At 47.3% G+C, this 25,357-nt stretch overlaps 1 protein-coding gene across 5 annotated transcripts in view; it reads left to right on the top strand.

The window, feature by feature from the left end:
• BTBD9 (BTB domain containing 9) overlaps window positions 1-25,357 on the top strand; it is a 454,871-nt gene that overhangs the window by 418,201 nt on the left and 11,313 nt on the right. For all 5 annotated transcript variants that reach the window (XM_049891262.1, XM_049891280.1, XM_049891268.1 and 2 more), the window contains exon 10: window positions 4,068-4,146. In XM_049891262.1, the coding sequence (XP_049747219.1) occupies window positions 4,068-4,146 (79 nt within the window). The remainder of the gene's footprint in view (window positions 1-4,067; window positions 4,147-25,357) is intronic.

Here is a 25,357-nt window from a genome sequence, read left to right as displayed (position 1 = left end):
GTTCATGGAAGGACAGCTAATTCCCCCAGTGAGATTATAAACTGCTTAAGGGTGGGCACTACATCTTGCATGGATCCCCCGTAACACCCATCAGGTGCCAAGCTCACGAGTTTATACAACAAATACTTGTTTAATTCCTCCAAAGCTCAGCTGTCTGTCTGCCTTAAAGAAGTGGGTGCTGGCAGGAGTGCCTTGAGGGCCCCTGGGAACCTCTACATTAGTAAATCAATCATGCAATGTCAAACTTGAAGGAGCCCAGGAGACTGTACAGCTGGCTTCCTTGTCTCGAACTTGAGGCCCAGAGAGGCAGTGTGTTTTGTCCAGGTTCTTTTGACTGAATGGTAATTGTTGTAGTAATAACAATAACAGCTAGTTTTTTTTTTTTTTTTTTTAGCACTTAGTACCATATTTTTAAGGCAAATAACGTGTGCCATCTAGGTTTTTTTTCCCAACTGCACCCTTCCCCCTCAAGGTATTTTTGTAAGCACCGCTATGCCAATTTTTTTTTTACATGTTCAAAATACCTTGTGGTGGGGCGGAGGGTGCAGCTGGCAAACAAATGTAGAAGACCTGTGTTATTTGCATAAAAATACGGTATATATCAGCACTGTTTAAGATGCATTACGTTTGCTTATCTATTAAATCTTCACCAAAAAACTTCACGTAGGAAGCTGAGGCCCAGAAGGGTTAAGCAACTGGCCTAAGGTCAACAGTTGGTAAAAGTGGCAAAACTGAGATTCAAACCCAGGAAGCCCAGCTCCAGAGCACATGCTGTCAACCACTGTGTTTACTCCCTGGGGAGTAAGAGACCAGGATTAAAACCTGCTGTCCTGAGGGTCACCCCAGTGATCATCTCAGCACTGTGGGAATTTAGTTTGCATAATGATAATATAGTGCTGGTATCTTCACTTGCTTCAATCTTCGTGATCTGTATTAAGGGCAAAAAGAAAGATAGGTGTGCATTATACCAAATTCAAACAGTACGGGAAGTATAAAAGCAAAGTAAATATCTCTTGGAATTCTTTCATCTAAAGCTAAAATCTTGGTTAGCATTTTGGCAAACATCTTTATAGACATCTCTCTTTGAATACATGTGTGTACTGATACATATTGACAATTCGATGTAATTCTAGAATGCATTTGGGTAACCAGATGAGAGGTATTATTTCTGTCCACAGCGGGCAAACGAGACCATGACTCAGGAAAGGGTAGTGATTCGCCCAGTACAGAGCCAGTGCATGCCAGACTGGGCCATCAAATCATGTGTGGGTTGGTTGGTTGATTGGTCTTAAAGTAAGCTTTCAAAACAAAGACCACATTTATTTTTTGACACCCATTGTTCCTACTCAGATGCCCTCCTCCCTAGCACCTAGCCCCGGCTCTGAGCTAAGTGGGTTCCCTGCCTCTGATGCTCCATTTTCTTTCCTGAGAGTTGGCCTACTAAAGAAGAGACCTTGGGTAGTTGATGAGTACGAATATTTATGCAGCTATCAATGAAGCTCAATAAAAATGGCAGCTGAGCTTTTGCATAGACTAAATGATGGCGGCGGCTTCCTGGCCATGTGAAATCTCAGCTGAGGCAGCATCCTTTGAGATTGCACAGCAGTTGCAAGTGTGGCTCAGATACGGCGATGACTTTCCCAGCGCCACCTTATCATTTCTCCATCGAGCAGAATTTAAAGTTGCTTTGAAGAAGCTCAGAAGAAATGGAATATGATATTTGGGGAGGGAGAGATGTTCATTACCTCATCCTAACCAACTTTCCTTCATCCTGATACTTTGGTCCTTGGTTTGGTATCCAGTTTTGCTGAAAATGAAATCATATATTTAACTCTTGGGCTGTGTTAGTGAAAATGAACTCTAATGTGATTAGATATTAATGCAACGTAATGGAGGATTGGTATTAAATTGAAACCTTCTGATCTTATTACTCTACAAATGCTGCCTCCTGCCCAGGCTGCCACCCTGCCATCCCTGCTTCCCCAAGCAGAGGCAGGAGCCAGCGCATGGTGCCCAAGCCCTGAGCTCCTGTGGATACCCTGGGCGGAGGGTTGTAGGGGGAGAGGAGCAGAGGGGAGACCAGGAGAGGAGCATGCAAGTGAGAGAAGGGAGCTGAGGTTCAGGCTCCAGATCTTCCCAGGACTATTCCCAGCAAGAACCTCACCTCTCGTGACCCATTGTGGAAGGAGTGGGTTGGCCCATGGGGTCCATAATTCGGGGACTGCCCACACATTCTGAGCCATGAGTATGTTGTTGAGGATTGAGCTTACAAGTGTACGTTTTTACCTTTGTGTCCAGAATCACTTAAAGATGTTTTTGACAGGCATCTTTAGGAAGCTGGAAAGAACAGAATTTTTTACCATGTCTCTCCCACTCCCACCCCCTCTTTACCCCATTCCTTTTGATGAAACTGTGACTTGAACCTAATAGCAGTCGCTTGTCCTGGTTCTGAGTCCCTCTCCTGGAGAGGTGGTCTGAGAAGGGGCCAAGGACCTGCTTTTTGTGTGTGCGATAGCTTCCTTTGGGAACGAGGATGGGGCGCTGACACACTGTGTGGTGTGAACTGCAGTGTGAGCCTTGGCCACAGTCCTCTGACCTACTGGAAGAAGGACGCGAGTCTGTGCTCAGTTATGTGCTCTGCTTGGAAGTGACAGCCAGGCCTGTGGACACCCAGGCCACTGTGGAAGCCCCACAGGGCCCTACCAGCTTCCCCCGGCCCCCAGGTTGCACTCACCCCTGCAGACTCCCTGAGAGAGCTTGGCTGGGCCTGGGAGGGAAACAGTCCCCAATGAGCAAACGGGCCAAGAGTCCAGCACTGGGCATGGTCAGATGGCACCACCTTCATGTATGAATATTAGCATTTTTACAGAGAGATTGGTTTTTCTTATTCTGTTTCCAGAAAACTGCTTTCAGAGGCACACACTTTGCACACAGGATGGTAACGACTTTTTAACGACCTTAAGGGGACTGGTGTCCAGGCAGCAGTGAATCAGTCTCGGTGGGAGGCTCATAGTGAGAGAGAAGATGGAACACCTGAAACCAAAGGGGGAAAGACAAACCACAAATACATGTCTTTTCTTTGGTAGCATTACATGGTAATTAGACAATTACAGGACACAGCTTCCCAGCAGCTGGCATTTCCACTGTGTGAGCGGAGGAGGGATGGCAACAACTGTGAACTCCTCACATTTATTATGGAAAATATTATTGGAGCTTACAGTCGTGGGTGCTATGCACTCCTCCTGTGCATTCTGATGAGCTGCTGAGCATTAGACCAAGTGCAGGCCTCCTCTCCCCGGGGCTTGTTTGGGGCCTGCTCGGCTGGGTTTAGATGAGCTGGTCCAGCCTGGGCTGACTGATGAGGAATTGCCTCTGAAATATTTGGGCTGCTTTTGATACCACCCAGAGACTGGCTGGTCCTGAGAATAGACCCTTTGGGTGGAAACCGGAGAGAGAGGGGTAGAGGTTGGACTCCAGCCTGAAGAGTCCTGCGTCCAGACCACAGGCCTCCTCTTGCCCTGCCCAGCCTACATTCCTCTCCTCCTGCCAGAGCCCTGCACTGAGGGGGAGCCACACCCACTCGTACAGCCCTGGCCAGGTCAGACCCTGCTTGGGCACATCCTCTGAATTATCCAGTTCGTCCTGCCAACACCCTCTGAGATAGGCCCTGTCCTGGCCCCATCTTGTAGATAAGGAAATGTATGTCCACCTTGATGACTTTATATTTGACCTCACTCTTGTCACATTGTAAAGTTGGTCTGCTCTTTCTTTGTAATGTTTAGGAGGACCTTAAAGAATCCTCAGTCACATTAACAGACAGGAAGGGGTGCCTTCATTGACGAGATTGTGGGCTTCTGAATGTGGACATTGTATATTTCCTGCCTTCCTCAGCCACACATCAGATGGAGCCCCATCTCTCCAAGAAGCTTTCGTGGTTTCCTTCTACAGCACGGGTCTCTGAGGGCAGAGATCCTCTCTCCTCGGTGGACACAGCTCCATGGGCCCTGGCTGTCAGTAGGGTTGACTGTACCATCTAACCTGGCAAATGGTTGTGCTTCCTTTCACAGGTCCTGGCAGTTGGTGACTTTTGAAAGACAGCCTGCCTCCTTCATCCGAATTGTTGGAACACACAACACAGCAAATGAGGTAAGGGTCTCCTCTCATGTGATATTTCACGATATACAGGGAAATGCTACATCTCGAGTTAAGTGGAACTGTTTGTTCTACCTGCTAATGGCCTGTTGTTCAGACAGCTTGGTACAGAAGAAAGTCCTGCTCTTGCACAGTTGGAATATCATTATCTTTTCTGAATGTCTCTTCACTAGCGAATGAAAGCCAACCCCTACTGCTTTGCTTATTCCTACCATCCTCTCTGCTGAATCGCAACCAAAGAGACCTTGAGAGGTCAGACACCCCGTCCCTCATCTCTGGGCTAAGTCCTCAGCCCTCCCAGATGACAGCGATTTCAGGGGGTGGCTGTGGTGCACAATTGCTGGTTTTCTCTGTCTACTCAGTCCTTTGCCAGGCTGTACATAAATGTTTATGAGTGAGACACTTCCCTCCAGGCCTGGATCCCCAGGGGCAGGAAGTAATTCCAATGGAAAGTGCCGTTTGTAGATGTTGCAGTCAGGTGACTTGCCCAGTCCTCCAGCCTGCCTTACTGCTTTCTCTGGAGCAGAAATGGCTCCAGGGAAGGTGCCGGGTTCCTCTGGATCAGAAAAGGAATGAGTGCCAGAGTGAGTAGAGAGGCCATATAGTTGATTGTCCAGACCAGGGCACTTGTGAGTGTGAAGGAGGACGCCATTAATAATTACATAGGACGACAAGCGTAACCCAGGCCTGGACCCAGCAAGGCTGGGCATGCAGCTGCCTTCACAATGTGGGCGCTCATTGGGTTCACAGAGGCCTCTCCGGATTCACTCCCACCACTGAAGATGACAATGGCATCTGCTTTAATTTTGTGTATAAAAATAATCAATCCATAAATCAATTACTGACCTATTTTACTCTCCATGTGGGTCTCAAGTAAACACTCGTGATGGGGGTTGGCGTCTAGCAGATGGCCATACTGTTGAGTTGGCCAATAGCTTGGTTTTATACAGTCATACTAGGTTTAATATGTACGCCTGAAGGGCTGCTAGTTAGACAGAATCATAAGGAAGAGTAAGATTGAAATTCAAGAGGTAAATGAGAAGCATAAAAATAGTAATAATTCTGCAGTTTAAAGTTCACGTGATACTTCTCAGGTCTACACAGGCTGGCTTCTTGAGAATGGGACCAGTGCAGTTGCACAGGTCCTGAGCCCAGAAGACGGCCCAGCACTTGAAGCTCTGCAGTGACCGTCTTCAAATTCTTAGTAATTTGATCTTTGAGTTGGGTTTTGTAAGTGAACCCCCATGGGACAATGGAGCATGTACCAGAGGCCTGGCACCTCAGCTCACATGAGGTCCCACCTCCTGCTGCCCCCTCATAACCTTCCCAGGATGGGTTCTCAGCCACCCACTCCCCGACCCCTGGTGGCCCTGCCCAGCCTCACCCTCTTCACCCCTGCCAGATGGCTGCTGCTGTCCTCAACCCCTAGCAAGTGCCTGGCCTGGTACAGGGAGGATCAGCTGCCGTTGGAGAAGTCACAGGGTGGGTCCTGGGTGCTTAAGGAAGGTCTGCTTACCTGGGGAGTATCCTCATGCCCAAAGGAGCTAACATTAAATAGCAAGTAAAAAACAGCATGACAGGTTGTGAGAGAGACTGTGGAAGAAAGAAAAAGCTTTTTTTCTGCTTTTTGAACAAGGGGCTCTACGTTTTCATTCCGCCCTGGGTCCCTCCTACACATTAGGTAACTGGCTCTGGATCCATACATTGCATTCTTCTAATCCGCATTCTCACAGAGGTGTTTCTGGTTCTTAAAAAAGCATTTTAAAAAGTGAAAATATTGTGATAATTTATATTCATTTTGCCTTTTTACTTATTTAGAATAAAAGTGATTTCACACCCACAATGTGTTTCTTGCAGAGGAAAGCTTATAAAGGAAAGCCTGGAACTTTTTCTCCTACCTCCTCATTTCAAAACAACCTAAAAATCATAAAAGTAAAACCAGTTGATATTTTTAAAAGCACAAAATCCAAGAATCTGAAATACCAGGTCTTAAGAGCTTTTTTTTTTTTTTTTTTATGATGTAACATAAGTAAATTTGCATCTGCTTTTTAATAATATGTGATCCCCAAACCAAATATCATATTTTTTATTTTGCCAATAAATCCCAGTTTTTTGTACCACCTAAACTACTTTAATTATGTATTTATCACTAAACTAGAAAACAATTGAAATTTATCTTATGTAGTAAGAATATATTGAGCTAAAATTAATTTTTTTTCATTCATGATCACTTCTTATATAATGCATCCCCCCCCCACAAAAAAGAGAAAGGTAATTTTTTCTTTAATTCCTATATGAGACTCTGAAGTGTGTATTTGATGAAAGGCGTTCTCACGTCAGAAATGTTGAGCAGGGCTGGGGTCAGCCTGGTCAGGATTTACTTCCAGTCCTGCTCTGAGTCCCAAATTAGGGGGGGAACAGGAACTTGGACATTTTCTTTCAAAAGCTCTTGGCATGATTTCCCATTATAGAGCTCTGAAGTTGGAATGCAAGTTCTCTCTCTCCGTGGTGAAGCTTCCCAAAGATATCTGTGCAAGGGGCCATAGCCACTTTGGTGGGGACTGGACCGGCCTGTTTGAATGGATTGACTGGTTGGTCACTAATTAACTGGTGATCCGTTGCATGTGACTTATAAGCAGCTTGATCAGCTGCCTTAGTGACTCAGTTATTGCTCAGAAAAAAAAGAAGCCCCAATGTGGCGTTGCCAACTGGGAAGCATCTCAAACCATAAAATAAATGATGAACAGCATCACAAAGCAAGATCCATAAACTACATAATTCTCAGAGCACACAAAAAGGCACACACAAAAAAAGTTGAATTTAGTAGGCGTCCAGAATATAGCAAACCCTCAGAGCGGTCTTTACTGCAGCAGAGGGTTCTGGTACATTCTGTTTCCAGTACATTCAAATCCTTCTGTCATTTGAAAAAGAAGTCTGGCTCTGTCTACAAGTACTCTGGAAATGTCCGTAAGTCAGCATGGCAGAGTTCAGAGGTTTAATGGAAGGAGGACGACTCAGGCTCGCCAGGCATGACTCCTGGGGAAGAACTGTGCTGGACAGACAGGAGGCCGCTCCCTGCTTCATGTGTAGGTAGCAGTTGGGGAATGGAGGCTGGTGGTGAGATCAGGAAACCAGCATGTCTTGTGGATCCACAGGACAGCCCTGCTCTGTAATTCCACGGGAGCCAGACTATGCCAACGGAAATAGGGGTCAGGGTGCCTCTACCTCTCAAGGAACAAGTAGGGTGGAGGGCACAGGGTCAAGGGGGTCCCTCAGTCTGCTCCTGCTCACTTGCCAGACACCATTGTTGCTATTAGCTGCCATCTGGTAGGCTCCGACCCATGGAGACTCTGTGTATAACAGAAGGAAATGTTGCCCAGTCATGCGCCATACTCATAGTTGTTGGTATGTTTGAACCCATCGTTGCAGCTATTCAAATGCCATTAGTTGCTTTCATTTTAGAGCCAGGACCTGTTTCCCTTTAGCTATGGAATGTTTGTGTACCCAAAGACCTTTTTCTAATTTCAAGGAGCATCAATGGACTTGTTCTTTAGCACGGAAGGGTGAAATAGAAACATAACAGCAACAGAATTGTAAACTCTTTTGGCCACATCTTCCAGGAAAGACTCTTGTGGGCAGGGACTGCCCTGCAAGGAAAGGGAGGGTCAGAGCAGGTGCTGGAGGGAAGGCGTGGCTTGCAGGGGCTCCTGGGAGCGGGACAAGTAGTCAGAGGAGTTAGTGGTTGGGCTGTTGTGGCAAAAGGTGGTAAGTGGCCAGGACAGAGCAGACCTGGCCAGAGCTGCTGACCTTTTAGAGAGAGGCCTTAATTAGTTTCTCCTCTCCAGGAGCCGAGTTAGTTGACAGCCTGCGACTGTGGCAATGCGAAAATTCCCAACCTCCAGTCAGCCCTCCTGTCATTGAGTAGCAGAGGGCAGAACACAGGCGGCCAGTGAAAGCAGGTCTCCCAGTGGCTAAACAGACTCGGATTTCTCCCCCACCATAGATGTGTGTCTGTCAGTCTCCAGTCGCTGGCCTGCCTACATCCAAGAGGCCGGGCATCTGTCTGCTGCATGCTAATTTCCCCCCTTCCCTCCGAGGGCCAGCTCTCGGGTGCCAGCGCCCCTGCAGTCTGTGGAGCTTCAGATTTCTTGATCACCTGTTTTGGCACGCTTCTGATTTCCTGCGGCATTTCATCCCTCTCCTCTGGGAAGGGTATGTCTGCTGCTGGCATCTGTCTCTCATCTTCCTTTGTGAGCTCCACCGCAATGAATTCGTTTAATTTTTTAGCTACGTTTACAACTTCTGTCAATAAATTCCCCTAATGCTTCCATCTTAAAGACTCCACCACTTATTTCAGTGACCTCCTGCTCCGTATGTACTTGGCATCATCCCTACCATTTATCTTCACTTCTCGGAACACGTGCCTTTCATTTCCCACCAGTGTGTCTCATCCTTGGCCCCCGCCTCTCCGTCTGTAATCTCCCCTGCCTGCAGCGTGATCCTCACACGCCTCCTGTCTCTCCTTTACCTTTGGACTCTCTTGTCGCACCCTCTCTCTGTCCACTCCAGTGTTCTTTGTCTGCTCTCCCGCCTATCACTAGATGGCAGACATATGTCAGTTTGTCTTTCAGCACACCCAGCCTCCCATCTTGCTCTCCTTCAGTTGTTTTTGTTCGTGATTCTCCTCCCTGCCTCCTAGCCCCTTATGCTTATTGCCAGAAACGCCCATCTTCTCTGCTAGTTCCTCAGTCACTTTATGGTAGTCTTGTTGCCAACTTAGCAAACTCGAGGTCAGTAAGTATGGTTTCCCGGCTGCCTGTGCTGCTGATCTGCTCCTCTGGGCCACCCAGGAGACAGACACGGTTCCACTTCCTAATCCTCTCTTGTCTGAAAGGGTTCGGAGCTGGCCTTGTCAACAACACGGCAAACGCCAACCTCTTTATTCCCTGGTGAGTCTTAAGTTTCAACTGCAGTGACTGTGCCACAGAGCCTTTCTGGTTTCAATGAGGTACCTCTCGCAGATCTTTTTGTTGTCTTTTTTTTTTTTTTTTAATTTAATCGATACTAGGAGCTTCCTGATCTTTCATTATTTTTCTCGGATAATTAAGGAAAGTAGGCACACACCTGCGTCCTTAAAGAACTCACCATGGGCCTAAATGAGATCATGTCTCTGGACCCATGAAAGTCAGTCAGTGGTATTAAAAGAAATAAAAGTTACACTTGCTGTTTTTATGAAAACCTAGGTTTGAGGGAAAGTTCTGGAGTGATTTTTCAGTAGGCAGGGAGCTCAGGGGCACAGGCATCCCCAGGAGTTAAAAAGAAGTGTAGGAAAAATGAACTCTCTGCAGTATGGCAAGACAGGGCTCCTGCTCACAAGAACCTACATAAAAGCTTTTGCCAAGTCAATAGCACAAACTGAGGGTGGTATTGACAGTCTGCAGGCAGCGCTCAAGGTTACATTTTACTTATTGAATTTAGGTACTTGAGGAGAGAGGCTGTGTCTTATTCATCTTTGCATCCCCTGCACCTCGCGTGGTGCCTGGCCGCAGGAAAGCATAAAGTGCCTGTCAGCTGAGTGAATCATTCAGCCTGTCCATTCATCTGTCCCTCTCCCAGTCAGTCAGTCAAATGGAGAAATAAAGGAAAAGATTTAATGGAACGACTTTTCACCATCAAGAACCCATGGCATTCCGAGGCTGAGTTTCTGTCATTATATTGAGGATTTCTTAAACCAGGAACCAGAGCTTTGTAAGTAGAAAAGTATACCTAGTATTTCAGCATCTCCTGGCTTAAAACCAGTTGCCATCGATTCTGACTTATAGGGACCCCATGTGTATCAGAGTAGGACTGTGCTCCATAGAGTTAATGGCTGATTTTTAGGAAGTAGATTGCTAAGCTTTTCTTTGGAGTTACCTTTGGGTGGAGTCAAACCTCCAACGTTTCAGTTAGCAGCCAAGAACTTAACTGTTTGTACCACCCAGGGACCACCCAGGGACTCCTCTCCTTGCTTAGGAACCTTGTAATGATAAATTATAATAACATTTTAATAATATTTATTACAATGTTATATAAATTTATTATAATTATAAATTATGATAATAGCAGCTAGTATTTAGTGAACACTTGCTATGTTCCAAGCCCTATTCTAAGCTCTTTATATTTCTTACATCATTTAATCCCCATATATGAAGTAGGTTCTACTCTTACCCTCATTCTAAAGATGAGGAAATTTAGTACCAAGTGTTGGCAAAAATGTGGAACAGTGGGCAGTTCTCATCCAGTGCTGTAGGAGTATAAATTGTTATAGTCACTTTGGATAACAGTTTGGTGTTACCGCTAATGTTAAATGCGTGCATACCTACCCTATGACTTAAGCATTTTCACTCCTGTGTATGTTTCTTAAACTCTTATACAAATTCAGGGGGCAAGAATGAGAATGTTCACAACAGCATTGTTCATAATAGACTGAAACAGGAAGCCACCCCATGGTCCCTCCACAGAAGAATGGATAAACAAAGCCAGCCAGGCCGCTCTGCCTCCTCCGTAGGCACTGTAAGTAGTAAAGCCACAGGTCTGAGCCTTCTCTGCCCTGGCCCAGTGATCTGCATCAGAGGTTGATGAGCAGATGGTTCCTGCGGGCACCCTTCAGGCACCAGCCCATGCTAGTTGCCAGGAGGGAAACCAAGGCAGGCCCTGTCCCTTCAGGGGATTGCAGCTTCACTGCCTGATAGAAATCAACCCTCGTGAAAAGCACCTTAACTCTTTGTGACATTTCAAATCGCCTTGCCAGGTCGATGGTGGAGACGGAAGTGCAATGGAGCAAGAAGCACCAGTGGCAACAGAGGTGCCTGGGTGTGGGGCTGGCCCTGAGGAGGAGGCAGCGCTTTCTTATTTATAGAATGGATCAAGTGATCCCGGGCTCTTGGGGTTGGGTGGAGATGAGTGAGGATGTTGTGGAAGGACTTGGAGGTGGGGGCCGTGTATGGAACGGCAGTCAGCCGGTGCCTTGTCTCGGGGGGTCTACCGGAGCCGGCACCAGCAGGACCGAAAGTCTGCAAGTGGCTGCTTGAGCTGCCCTCCAGGACCACTCAGCACGGAGCCTGGAGTGAGGCAGAATTTATTTACAGGCTTCTGACAGGCCAGTGAGTGGCTATGGGCTCCCAGTGCCATCCTCGTTCCCATAGCAACATATAGCTCTAGTGGAAAAAGAAAAATCAGGGAAACAGACTCTGTAAAAGATAAATAAATAGTCATTCCTGTCTTGGTGGTAATTATTTCCCAGATTTCCTCCCCTGGGCCTGTTCACGCCCTTCTGGTTCCCTGAGGACCCCCTGCAGCATCCTCCAGAGGATCCAAGCACAGAAGTCATACCTCCAAGCAGTCCTGTGCTGGCTCCCAAGGGCTGGAATTCCCAGGGGTCAGCAGCCTTCCCAGTGGCAGCACCACAGAGGGATACAGAGCAAGTGGAGAGGCAGGCCCTCCCTCCGCTAGCTCGCGGTCTGAACAGACACAGTCCCAGCCTCAGGACTCCCACTTCTACCAGGGAGGGAGAACCTGACCCTCCAGGGGCTCCACAGCCCAGTGATGGGGAGGGATGCACACAGATAAAACCTGCAGGGAATAGAAGTAGCAGAAACAGACCCAGGTTTCAGATGGCACCGGTTGGGGGAACCTGTGCAGTGTTCTCGAGGCAAGGAGACATTTGTGGGGCAGGACTTGGTGCCAGGCCAGAGAGAAAGTAAGCAAAGGAGCAGCAGGGGCTGGGGCATGAGGACAGTTAGGGCAGCAGGCAGCCTGGCACCAGCTGAGTTTTCTCTCAGTCATAGCAGGAGGCTTTGAATGGGTCCTCCATGATGTTCCTGAGAACAGAGGCCATATTGTTTCCTCTTGTGTCTCTGGCACCCAGCCCAGTGCCTGGCACACGGTGGCTCTTCCACAAATGGTGGCTGGATGGGCAGTGAAGGGGCAAGAGGGGAGGCCAGCTGGGCAGGGGAGCAGGAGGGCGGTGGGTGAGATTCCCGTGTGCACAGTCAGACCAGGGCTGGAGCTTGGGTACAGGTTCTGGGGAAATCCTGCTCAGGACCACTTGTGACAGCCTAGATTTGGAGAAAAGGGAGAACTGAAGGCCACACCAAGGCTGTAGGCTCCATGTCTTGGAGAATGGTACAAATGTTGATGGGTACGAGAACGTCCAGAAGCATTTAGTTGCAAGAAGGCCTAGGCCAAGGAGGAAAAAAGGAGTGATCCAAGCAAAAATGTGGATTCAAGAATTACATGTGCAGACAGTGATCACAAAGAGTCAATCAAAGAAGAAAAGGTTGTGAAAGGTCTGGAAGTAAACTCTGAGAAACAGCCATAGTGCATGAGACAGGGATAGGGGAGTGAGCCCAGGAGAGAGGATTGAGTTGGAGGAAGAGAGGCATAGAGCATGGACCAGGAGCCCCAGGCCTGGGAGGCAGGAAACCTCGCCACTGGTGCCAGCTTCACCCCAGCCAGCTCTGTGACCCCCAGCAAGTCACTTAACATCCCTGGCTCTCAGGACCCTTGTCTTTAAAAGGGGATTCCCTTCCCACTGAGAGAGAAAAAAAGGACAGGCAGATATTTAATTTGTAGCATAATTATGAAGGAAGACCTTTTTTATAGGCATCTTTATGCTTAAACATCTATTATGAAAGATTTTATTGGAAAAAGAGAGGCAGAGTGATACAACATTGAGCACAAATCATTGTTTCAAACACCCCACAATCCTTATCCTTGCTCTACTGGAGCAGCAGTAATTCCACACCAAACAGCCGGCCTGGAAGGAAGTGCCCACAGACCCTAAGCAGGTGAGTGCCCAGGAGCTGTCAAGCAGTGAGACAAATGGCAACATCTAGTTTGTGGGCATCATCTCAAGCAGTGCCCCGCTGCTGAGCCAGGCAGTTAAGACCTCCTTGCAACTGGAGCTCTTCGAGACAAAACACACACACCCTGAGCCTGAAGAAATGCCCAGGGCAGCTGGGGCCCCACGTGAGCAGTGGGGGCAGAATGGGGCCACAGCCAGGCTGTCCTGGTGCCTGTCCACTGAAGGGAGAGGTGGTAAAGCCACATCTACCAGAGGGGAGAGTCAGATGTCCAGAAACCTGGGAACTGGAGCATTTCCCTTTTTCTGTTTCTTACTAAAAATATAAAAAGTAATAACAAAAAGATGCCTCTACCACTATGGGGCCAAATTAATTAAGTCGAGAGAAGGAGTCTCTCCCCAGAGCTTGGGAATGTGCACACATAATAAACAGCACTCGGGAATTCCAGGCTGCTTGGGGTGATGCATATTGGAAGGGCATATCTTCCAGAACCTTCCAGGCAGCAGGGTCCCAGTTGTTTATGTGTTCCCTGGCCTGCATGGATATGGGAAAGTGAAAGGGACATCTTATTTGACATTGGAAAGTTTATGGCCACTGCCATTATAAGCATTGTCACCAAGAAACTTCCATACCTACTAATTTTTGCAAAAATATTTGGGTATCCTATCACCCCTAAAGCAATATGAAAAATTATTGCTCACAACTTGAAATGTCTCCCTCTGAAATAAGTTCATTAACCGAAGACAGCGTTTCGGATTGTTGGAAACATTTTGTTGGAAACAGTCTATCCTCAATTTTGAAGGGACTAAAACAAAACATCTCTGCTGTCTGTAGATGGACTGTTAACTTCTGCTCCTGAGATGAGCATAAGAAGATGTCGATCATGGTCAGGGTCCGTTAATGTGTATTGAACGCTGAGTGGGTGTGTGATACTACGGTACCAGACATTGTGAAAGAAAAACAGGAAGTCTTCAGGGTAGTACAATTTAGAAGTGTGTCTTTGTGTCTGACTTATGGGCAGATATCAGTGAGAAGTAGGTATCTATTTTATAAAGATACGTCACCTTGTAAATGTAAGTTGAAACCTTGGGTGAGAAATCCTATTTGTATTGGTTGGCATGAAAGCAGTCTGTGAAAATTACTCAGGAGAAACCAGGAAGGCAAGGTAGAGTCACTGATCAACATTTATTAAATTTTCCCAATTTCTGCTACAGTTACAGTTACAGTGGACTCTTAGGCCAACTTGAGAAAATTAGCAGAAGCTTCTGCTTATAAAAACCTTGAAGATATGTTGAGCAAATAGTGCTCGGGGATTCCCTTGAATGAAAGGCAGCAGGCAGTGGCCAGCCGAGGAATTAGCCTGACCACCTGTGTACATCCTTCCGAAGGCCCAGGAAGAAAAGAGTGCCCTGGACTATCTCAAACATGTCGAGAGTTATGGCTCCCAGAGAGGAAAGGCAAAGTGATAATAAACAGCAGCTACAAAAAAGGACACCGAATTGTGAATAAGGCTGTGTCAGATTCATACACACGACTACATTCAAAATTAGCCAGCTCCTCTCGGGGGAAAGATCCAGCGGCCACTGAAGATGGTTCAGCGAAGGTGCCCCTTTGTGAACAGTGGCAATCAAACAGGCTAATGGGATACATGACTGCCGAGAAGGGGAAGGAAAGTGATGCGGCGACGGCGGTAATGGTTTTGCATAAATCAGTAGTGCGTCTCTGCCCTGTATGCCTCATTCACTTCTGGTCACATCCTTCCGAGGAGTACTGCAGTCTCAGGAAGGTTTGGAAGAAAGAAACTGAACCATACAAGCGTCTGAGTGAAGGGGAAACTTCAGACTTGGCTCTTTCCCCTAGAAGGAGGCTCAGAGGTGTATGGTGGGAAGAGGAAGTGGCCAAAGAGCTTGGGGTGTGGAGGGGCAGGGGCAGCACACTGCAGGTGGCACACACACCTGAGGTAGTGACGGCTCATCCAAGCAAGTGGCTCGGCTATGCCCTCCAGTTTGCACGTGGAAAGAGCAGGTGCATCACAGCCTTTCTTCCCTTACACATCTCTCCACGGGGTGAGAGGCTGCTCCAGGCCCAGCCCCAACTATGTGGTCGCAGCAAAGGGGCCAGGTTCCCCAAGACAAGCCTGCTTCTCACCTGCGCTCCCTGAATGGAGCCCAGATGGCCCACATCTACATTTAGGTGCCCTGAGTCCCAGGGAAGGAACTCTCACCTTGCATGTAATGATGAAGCATAACAAAAATGTCATGTATTAAGTGTCCTTACTGGTCCCAGAACGGGGCTGGGGATTGGTTTTGCATTGTTGTCACGTCAGATTCAAGGCAGGTGTGCCTGGATTATCAGCCGAGGTGACTATTCTACAGAGCAATGATGGGGGCCTTTCCCTCTCCCAGTGTTGGGGAGACAGGCTGCCAGGAGTGAGGTGCCAGGGGCCAGATGTTTATCCATAAGTCCTCCATTTGTCTCTTCTCTCTGGAAGGCCCCTCCCTGTCTGCCTCCCAACTTTTCAGGGACCAGTTTACATGCACTTTCCTCTCTGTAGCCTTCCCTAGCCCATCCCTTCCAGGCAAAATTAATTTTATCACATGCCTCTGACATATTACTGATCACGTGCTATTGGAAGTGTTTATGCGAGATTAGCATCTTGAATCCCACCTCACCGTTCATTACCTGTGTAACCTTGGGCAAGCCATTTCCTCCTTTTACAAAATGCGTGTAATGCCTACCTTTTTTTTTTTTTTTTAATGCCTACCTTTAAGGGTTGTTGTAAGAATTGAAGATAGAAAAGGAAATACACACGCACAGCCCCGAGAGCTGGGGTGTGGGGTCCCCGATGGCAGGGACTGTGTGTAAACACATCTGGTAAGTGTGCCCAGTGAGTTCATTGAAGGCTTAAAACAAAAACAAAAGCTGTGAGAGATGTGTGAAGAATTCTTGGCACGAGTGCAGTCCTGTGTGAGGCCCTGACGGAACCCAGGTGGGTGGCTCCCAGTTGAGCAAGAGGGGCCATTCCTGGAGCCCCTGGGGACCCGCTGCTGCCTCTCACGACAGGCGGCACCACAGTCTGTCAGCCTCTGTTTCTTCCAAAGAATTTTCTTGAGTCACTGTGGACCTTTTCTTTCCTTCATCAGTCATGACAGTCTGTTTTCACTTTCTGGGTTTTTTTACCTTTAAAAATCACTCCTTTTTGTTTTTCCTAGACTGCTAACGGTTTTACCTCAGGGAATTCCAAGGTTTAGGAGTTTGTTGTAATCTGCTGCTTTCTTTAGACATTTGCATTATTTTAATTTGTCACCACAAATGTGTGTTTCTTTTGTAATGTTTTAAATTTAAGAAATATTAAATTTTTAAGAGCCTTCTCTTTCTGGGCTCTCTGGCTCTCAGAGCCCCTCTGGGGCTTGAATCTCTTGCCTTTGCCTCCCTCCCCACCCACCCCATACCCTCTGTCATTTCAGGCTTCCCAAGCCTGGCTGTGTTTGTCGTCACCCTTTGGGTTGAGACCCTAGAATGGTTCTTCCCTTTTTCCTTCTATACCACGTCCTCGCTCCTCTGTCTGCTCCATCTTGCCTGGCTGCCTCATCCTTCCAGACAGCTCAGATGTCTCCTTACCTGGGAAGCATTCCTTGACTCACCCAATCCGGCTGGGAACCCCTCCTCTATGCCCTGAGACCCAGAGCTCTTTTCTGTGTACAAGCCTATCCGTTATGCATCTGCCATCCTCTCTGTATGGTACACCCAAGGGCCCTGCACAGTGGGGCTGTGGGAGGAGCCCAGTCAGTGTCCGTGAATGAATGAAGGAACGCATGCATGAGGTCCCTCAGAATTCTAACCTACTCACACAGTCAACCTCTTGTCCCTGGACTCCTCTGCCCACGCCTACTGCACCTGCCACCCTCATTCTGTCCTCTGTGTCTTAGCATGAAGGGGCACCGTTCCTTTTCCGATTTCCGCTGTGCTTGGCTTTACCCCTTCATAGCCTGCTCCTATAATGCCCGGTGTGCGCTTCACCTCATCACTGACTCCAGACCTAGCTGCCTTTCCATTCACTCGGAAAGATTTCACTTGGAATTTTCCCACACAGTTTGTGACTTAATAAAATTAACCGTTTCCAGTGCATAACCTTTGAATCTGGTAGAGTCAGCTTGTCTCTCTGGAGGTGCTCAGAGAGCCCACATTAAAGCTACTTGGTCCTTTAGTGACACCTTGGGACCCGGGTCACAGACTGATGTGCGGCTTTCAGAGTCAGGACCGTGTTCCTCAGCGTTTGGTCGCTGCACCCTGACCACTGTGCCCCAGAGCTACAGGGGAACCTCAGTCAGGCAGTTACATCTGGGACTTCAGGGGCTTCCAGTTTTGCCTTAGATGGAAAAGCCTGCCATGAGCGCAGTGGGTGTCAGGGAGAGACATTTTTTATTTCTCCAGGGGAAATCTCTGTAGGAGAACATGAAAATGGTCAATCGAGGTTTGCTGTCAATATAGCTTAGGCGTGTTGAGAATAACAGCCATTCGAATTATTATTTTTTATTTTTTATTGTAAAATACATATAACAGAATTTGCCATTTTGAAGTATATAATTCAGTGTCTTGGATTACATCCATCATAAAATGTTATGTAACCATCGCCACCATCCATTTCCAAATCCTTTCCCTCACCCCAAACAAAAGCTCTGCATCCATTAAGCACTAATTTCCCATTTCTCTTCCCGCCCCGTCCCCCCAGCCCCTGGTAACCACTAATAAACTTTTGTCTCTGTGCATTTGCCTATTTTAGGTATTCTATATAATTGAGATCATAGAATATTTGTCCTTTTGTGTCTGGCTTATTTCACTCAGCATAATGTTTTCAAGGTTCATCTATGTCATACGTAGCATGTATCAGAATTTCATTTTTCTTTATGACTGACCTAATACTCCACTGTATGGCCGTAACACATTGTGTTTATCCATTCACCTGTTGGCGGACACTTGGGTGGTTCCCACCTTAGAGCGGTCATGGATAACACTGCAGTGGACATTGATGTGTAAGTTCTTGCTTTCAATTCTTTTGGGTATATACACAGGAGTGGAATGCTGAGTTATATGATAGTTCTGTGTTTAACCTTTTTTCTTTTTTGGTAATATTTTATTGTGTTTTTGGTGGAAGTTTACAGAGAAGATTAGGTTCCTTTTTGACAATTTCCTCAAAAATCGTTTAGTGACATTAATTGCGTTCAAGCTGTTCCATTTCCAGTACTCGGTTTTCCTGCCCCTTTATCTTCTCATGCTTTAGAGTGATTGTTGACCTGTTGGTCTGGTACAGATGTTTTTTTTAAGGGAGCACCATACTTACAAGCAATATCCTTTATTTTGTGTACCAATCTGTTATTTCACTAAAAGGTGGCCCCAGGCAATAGTTTTGGTTGAAGGTTTAAAGAGTATCTCCGGGCAGTAGTCTCAGAGAGTCTTCTAGTCTCAACTGGTCCAGTGAGCCTGAACTTTTTAAGAATTTAAGTTCTGTTCCACGTTTTTCTTCCTCTCTATTAGGGTCCATCCTTCGTGGCCCTGAGCAGAACAGTTGAGAGTGGTAGCTGGGCATCATCTAGTTCTTCTGGTCTCAGGGTAGATGAAGCCATGGCTCATGTAGGCCATTAGGCCTGTAGACTAGTTTCTTCTCTGAGACTTTAGCTTCTTTCTTATGTTTAACTTTTTTGAGGAACTGCTAAACCATTTTCCAGTTTCTCTACATCCTCGACAACACTTATTTTCCAGTTTTTTTTTTTTTTAATCTCTTTTATCTGTGATTTTATTACAGAAGAAATGAAATGCTGCTGGAATGCACCCTATTCTTCTACTTAAGACACATTTGGGGTAGCTATGATGAATTCTTTCTAATTCTGCATCTTTAAGTTCCCAGTAACATTGTGGACTCACTAGCTACTTTTTTTTTTTTTTTTTTAATTGTGCTTTAAGTGAAAGTTTACAAACCAAGTCAGTTTCTCATACAAAAACTTATACACACCTTGCTATCTACTCCTAGTTTCTCTCCCACTAATGAGACAGCATACTCCTTCCCTCCACTGTCTGTTTTTGTGTCCATCCGGCCAGCTTCTGACCCCCTCTGCCCTCTCATCTCCCCCTCCAGACAGGAGCTGCCTACATAGTCTCATGTGTATACTTGATCCAAGAAGCTCACTCCTCACCAGTATCATTTTCTATCCTGTAGTCCAGTCCAATCCCTGTCTGAAGAGTTGGCTTTGGGAATGGTTCCTGTCTTGGGCTAACAGAGGGTCTGGAGACCCTGACCTCTGGGATTCTTCTAGTCTCAGTCAGACCATTAAGTCTGGTCTTTTTATGAGAATCTGGGGTCTGCCTACTGCTCTCCTGCCTCCCTCAGGGGTTCTCTGTTGTGTTCCCTGTCAGGACAGTCCTCAGTTGTAGCCGGGCACCATCTAGTTCTCCTGGCCTCAGGCTGATGTAGTCTTTGGTTTATGTGGCCCTTTCTGTCTCTTGGGCTCAGAATATTAATTTACTCTTCTCCATCAGCTTAACATTCTTTAAGATTTCAAAGTAACAGAACCATCTTCTGGCGGGTTACCGACTTAGACTGTGTCTTTGGTGTTCTTCATTCTCCTTTGCTCCAGCTGGGTTGAGACCAACTGATGCATCTTAGATGGCTGCTTGCTAGCATTTAAGACCCCAGAAGCCACTCTCCAAAGTGGGATGCAGAATGTTTTCGTATTAGATTTTATTATGCCAGTTGACTTAGATGTCCCCTGAAATCATGGCCCCCAAACCCTCGCCCCTGCTACCCTGGCCTTCGAAGTGCTCAGTTTATTCAGGATCCAGTTTTTTTGATAGTAGCCCTCCTAAAGGGTGTTAAGTGGTATATCATGGTGGCTATTTGCATTATTATTTAACAAACACATTGGTAATGAGCTAAAAACAGTTGTGCCACTAATACTATCGAACTTGGCGAAGAGATAAATTCGGGCTAGAAGTGGGAATAACAATGGGGACAAGGGCAACAATAAGAGGAGTCTCTCATCAGGCCAGTGAACATGTATTGAGTGCTTGCTGTAGACAGTGTATCTTCCCAGGCTTTTTACCTGTACAGTACAGAGAAGGGATAGCGCTGCTTATGGGACCCTTCCACGTTCTGAAGAACAAGCAGTTAGTCAGCACTGGGCCACATGAAGTCTTTAACTTCTTCAGTCCAAGATTTTTATTGATCCGTTTATTCTTGTGCAAGGCCCGGAGAGGGAGAAAGGCAGACCAGGACTTGGTCCTTGAGTCAGATTGGAACTGACAGGTCAGTAGTCGGAAGCAGAAGAGAGAGTGGGGCGGGCGCGTGGGGCCGCAGCGTCGTGAAGCCTTGCGGAACTGGGCTGGTGAAGTGCTTGGCTGGAAATTAACAGGACTGAAGAGCAACCTTGCAGGAGCGAAAGGAGAGAAAACCATTCAATATAACAGGGGGGACTTGAGGAAAGGTAATACGGAGTAGGACAAATGTAAGTCAATGCTGGGATTAGTGTCAGCCTGGGGCTCTGAGGAGCCGCTTCCAGAGATATTGACCGGGAGCGAAAGAGGGCAGGGATGACACAAATAACCGATTAGAGACTGTGACAGGGGCAGGGGAAAGAGCTCAAATGGCCAGAAAGGGGAAAGGTGCCTGCAAAATGCAGCATGTCCTGAAAATTCATTGTTCAGAGAAGATGATGGAGACCTGGGCAGTGGGGACAAAGTATGACTCTGGCCTTGTTGAGAAAGAATGTTTATTCAGTTACAAGAGGTTTTGGGAGAAAGCTTGAGTTGAGGGAGTCAGGTTTGGTATGAGGACAAGGAGGTGTGTTCTCTGAGGGATTGCCCTGGCTACTGAGCAAAGCCTGCCTGGCCCGCCTCCCCATGAGTGTCCAGACTGACCGCTTCCATGAGGAAGGCGCACCCCTTCACCAGAAAGCCGAGTGTTCATAAAGCAAAGCAGTCTAAGTCGGTAACCCACCAGAAGATGGTTCTGTTACTTTGAAATCTTAAAGAATGTTAAGCTGATGGAGAAGAGTAAATTAATGTTAGCTACTTGGGAAAGGATTTTCAGATTACCCTGCATTGGCCCAAATGGTTTTTGCATCTCCATACAGGGCCCTCTGGTCTGATCTGGGCTCACCTGGCTGTGGACAGGTAAGCACCTGCAGATGGGCCCAGAGAGCAGCCTTTATGTAAAAGGACTAGAAGAAGGAGGAAGGGAGGCAAGGGCACTGGGGCCGTGAAGCTGCACCATGATCCTGCAGTGGTTGGGGGCCCATGAGCCATCCTGGCAGCCAGGACAGCGGCAGAGCGCCTGACCTGTAAGGGCAGAAATAAGCTCACTCTAAAAGAAAACAGCCTCTGCCAGAATGGAAGAGGACAGACCAGGGAGATACATGGTCTCCGTTAGTCTTCATATTAGACTTTGAAATGTGAAACAGTGGTAGAGATAAATGAATTGAAATGGGAATATAGAAAGGAAAAAAAAAAAAAACAGTGATACAGGAAGGTAGGCACGGAATTTATATTTTAAATATAGCCCTAGAGTTGATATTGCATTTGTATTCTGCTCTGTAAACAGGATTCTACATCAGAAAGGTGTGCGTGCTTGTGTGTCCTTGTGTGCCTGTAGGTTGCAGAGCTCCTGGAGAAGAAGCCAGCCCGCCACCCCTGCATTCCCGCTAGGCCCCAGCTGCAACTGTCCTCCTGAGCCCTCTGTAGCCTCACTGCCTCTGCTTGGCCTCCTCCGCCTGGTGCTCATCCAGCCCATACCCTGGGCACTGTGCCCTTATCCTCTGACAGACCTCTAACAGGCCTGTACCCAAGGACAGAGTCACCAAACATGGGCAAACCCAAAGTAAGCATCCAGTGGTCTTCCCACCAGGAAGCCCTTCTGAAGGAAAGTTTAGGTCCCACCCAAGGCAGCAGGAGGCCACAGCCATGTTGTTCGCTTTTGAACTATCCCGAGTATGGCTGTGCTCTTGTGCATGGCCTGTACTCATGGCTCGTCCACACAGGTCCAAGCACCACCCGTCCCTTCCAAGCATATCACTACAAGGGAGTTATGTGCTGATCACTCAACCTCAGCATTTGCACCTAACTTCAACCACAGCTTTGTAACATATCGCATCATCTTATTTAAAATCCAGGGCCTTTAACTAATCCAGGAGAGGTCTGGAGACCAAAGGGAGAAAGCCTTGCGAGCCGAAGCTCTACAAGGTGTCTGTCGTAGGATCCTCTGTTCTAGCAGCTGGTCTTCTGCATTTTTCCTGTGGCCATAAGCCCCTGGTGCCCCTGTCCTGGTCACTGGTGTCACATCTGAGTCCCAGCACACCAGTTTCTCTAAGAGCATGTCATGCCATCAAGCCCCTCAGGAACTGGAACCCATCCTTAAATCCCACCCCTGCCCCCTGCTGGGATCTCCCTTGCCCGGCCTCCTCACACGCCCCAACCTTCTGACCTGCCTGCATGGCAGCACTTTCCCTCAGCCACTGCTGGGTCTGTCCGCCTGTGGGCCTTTGTGCTGGTTCCCCCATCTTCCCTAGCTCCGGCCTCCTCACACGCCTCAACCTCCTGACCTGCCTGCATGGCAGCACTTTCCCTCAGCCGCTGCCGGGTCTGCCCGCCTGTGGGCCTTTGTGCTGGTTCCCCCATCTTCCCTAGCTCCGGCCTCCTGTATCAGCCCATCTCAGCCTGAGCTGTGGGAGCTTGTGGTTTTATCCACTCCTCACTTCACCACTAACAAGTAAAATCACCTCAAGTAGCATCCTTCCTCTTCTTAGCCTCTTCGGCCATCCTCTTCAAAGCTTTCACCCCCTCCTGGACGGCGGTGTTGGCCCCCAGCTGATTGCCCTCTAGTATCCTCCATCTCCAGGTGCCCCTGAATGTTGTTGACAGATTGATCTCCCCACACACCCAGTACCACATCACCAGCATATATGCTCCACGAGGCCAGGATCCTGAGGCAAGGCCAGCGTGGTGGAGGAGCCCTTACTGGGCACTTACCAAGGAGCAGGTCGTCCGTGCTCCTACTCGAAAGCCCTCTCTGGCTCCTGTTGCCAGCATCCCCCTCTCCTCAGAGGACACACACCCATTCCCTCGTGTTCCTGTCAGATACCGTCGGCACCTCCTCCCCAAAGTCTCACTTACATTGTGCCCCTCGTCTGGGACACTCTTCTAACCCAAAAATGTCCCTCATCCCCCCCCAGGTCCTGCCTATTTTTTTTTTTTTCTTTTTAAGACCTATACCAAGAGCTTAGATTCTCCTAAGCACCATAGAGCAGTGGTCTTCCAACATTTTTGTTTGCATGTCCCCTAAAAGAGCTTCGGGGAAAACATGTAATCGTTTGGACATTTTAGCCTGAGATCTAAAATGTTTCATCATAAGTTTAAATACATTTAGTTTTGGTTAATATGAGATAGAAAAAAAAAAAACTAAACATTTTTTGAAATGGAAGATGAGGATTGGAATAAATATTTGATGATGCAATTTGATGAAATAGGTTTTTAACTACTTTTTGGAAGAAGGCACACTGAATCTGAAAAAAAAATCACAGAAAAATTGTATCCATGGGTTTTAGCCAGAGTATCTTGGAAATTTTTTGATAGTTCAGGGAAGGTTCCAGTTATATTCAAAACAGTCAGCTTCATGCATCTATAACTTAAGGTATACTGAAATCAGAGCATCTCAGATCCAGCTTCACCCTTACAGCAGTATGTGTAAGACAAAAAAGACTGGGCTCTTGAGAGGTCTTAGGCCCAGTGACCCATTAGAGGGTATGACCCCGGACCCCGGGCTTTGAGTTGGCACGAGGGGGTCTGTATGCCCCAGTGCAGTACACCTAGCAAGGGTGGGAGGGGTGGGGGCTGCAGCTTCCCTCCAGGAAGAGGGAGAAGGATGTTGTGAATTCAGGCATGTTCTCAGGCAGTTTTAGAAAATACCAAATTTGAGGATCTAGAAATTGATCCCGGTAGAACTGCCAGCAGGCCCTTTGCAAAGCAGATTTGCGAACACCAACTGAAGACCTCGGCTGCAGAATGGTGATGCCACCCCTTCGGAGAGCTCAAGACAGACACCCAGAGAGCCATAACTGGGGAAGAATAGGGTGGTTTTACAATGGAAAGGCATTCCGTATGTGCTCCGGTAGGCGTGCATCCCTCAAACCCTGCCTTTAACATGGGTTTCCTCTGAGGACCCCTTCTCTTCTGAGCACCCACAGCTCATGATACAGCAATTACCTTCTGTTTTGTCCCATGTGTGTCAGCCTCACCTCCTCCAGCCGTGTGTTCTTTGATAAAATAAGGGCCAGGCAAGCCCTGTGTGCTGAGTTCAGAGCTCAGTGCTGAGACAGATCTCATGGTGGTCACTGGATTCCTGAGCTCAGAGTTCAGTGAGTGCTTTGGGATTGACTGACTGGCAGTAGGCAAGCTTCTCCTGGTTCCTGGGGGCTGCCTGCTGTCTGCATTAAGGGCATTCCTCTAATCTGGCCTAGCGTATATAGGGTTGAAGCCCACCACCAGCACTGCTGCACAGCAGGTCTGTGCTCAGCCGTGCTTGGGACAGATGAGTGGGCCCATGAGTGAACACTTCAGATGCTTCTCTCCTAGAACTGGGATATGTATCCCATTGTCTCCATGAACAACTGCCTCCTTTGCCAGGAGACCAGAAATGGATGCTTCCCAGCCACCACTAGTGAACAATTTGACCAAAGATTCTACAGCACAATCCTGATCAAAAAGGGGCAAACTGTGGAAGAGAACTTCAAAATTTCATGGGAGATCCAGATTTTTTTTCTAGATCCACTGAGGCTGGGTGACCCCTCCTCCCACCTGAAACTGTTGCCCTGAGGAAATCTTTAAACCTTAAACTGAAACTGTCCCCTGAAGTCATCTTTAAACCAAACAATAGTTTAGCTTAATTAGAAAAGAATGTCTGCCTTGAACGTTATGTTCTTTTAAAGAATTATCTATGAGATCAAATTGACATCAGCAACTTGAAAGGTTAGATAGGAAGCTTGGGGGACAGTGAGTTTGTGTTGATGATGGTAAAGCAGTTCAGAAAAGGGTGTCTAGAAAGATGGCACAACTTGAAGAGTGTGACCAATGTCACTGAATTGTACATGCAGAAACTGTTGGATTGAGGTATGTTTGCTATGTATATCTACACCAAAAAAAAGATGCTTCTCTGCTAGGGTAATGACCTGTTGACTTTTTTTATAATAGCTTTATTGTGAGATAATTTACATACCAAACAATTCACCTATTTAAAGTGTACAATTTATGGATTTCAGTATATTCCCAGAGTTGTACACCATCACAATCAACTCCTGTTGACTCTTAACCCAGCTGCC

This window comes from Elephas maximus, chromosome 1, assembly GCF_024166365.1.
Source record: "Elephas maximus indicus isolate mEleMax1 chromosome 1, mEleMax1 primary haplotype, whole genome shotgun sequence".
NCBI lineage: Eukaryota > Metazoa > Chordata > Mammalia > Proboscidea > Elephantidae > Elephas > Elephas maximus.
The sequence above is the reverse complement of the archived record's forward strand: the minus strand, read 5'-3'. Positions and strand labels throughout refer to the sequence as shown.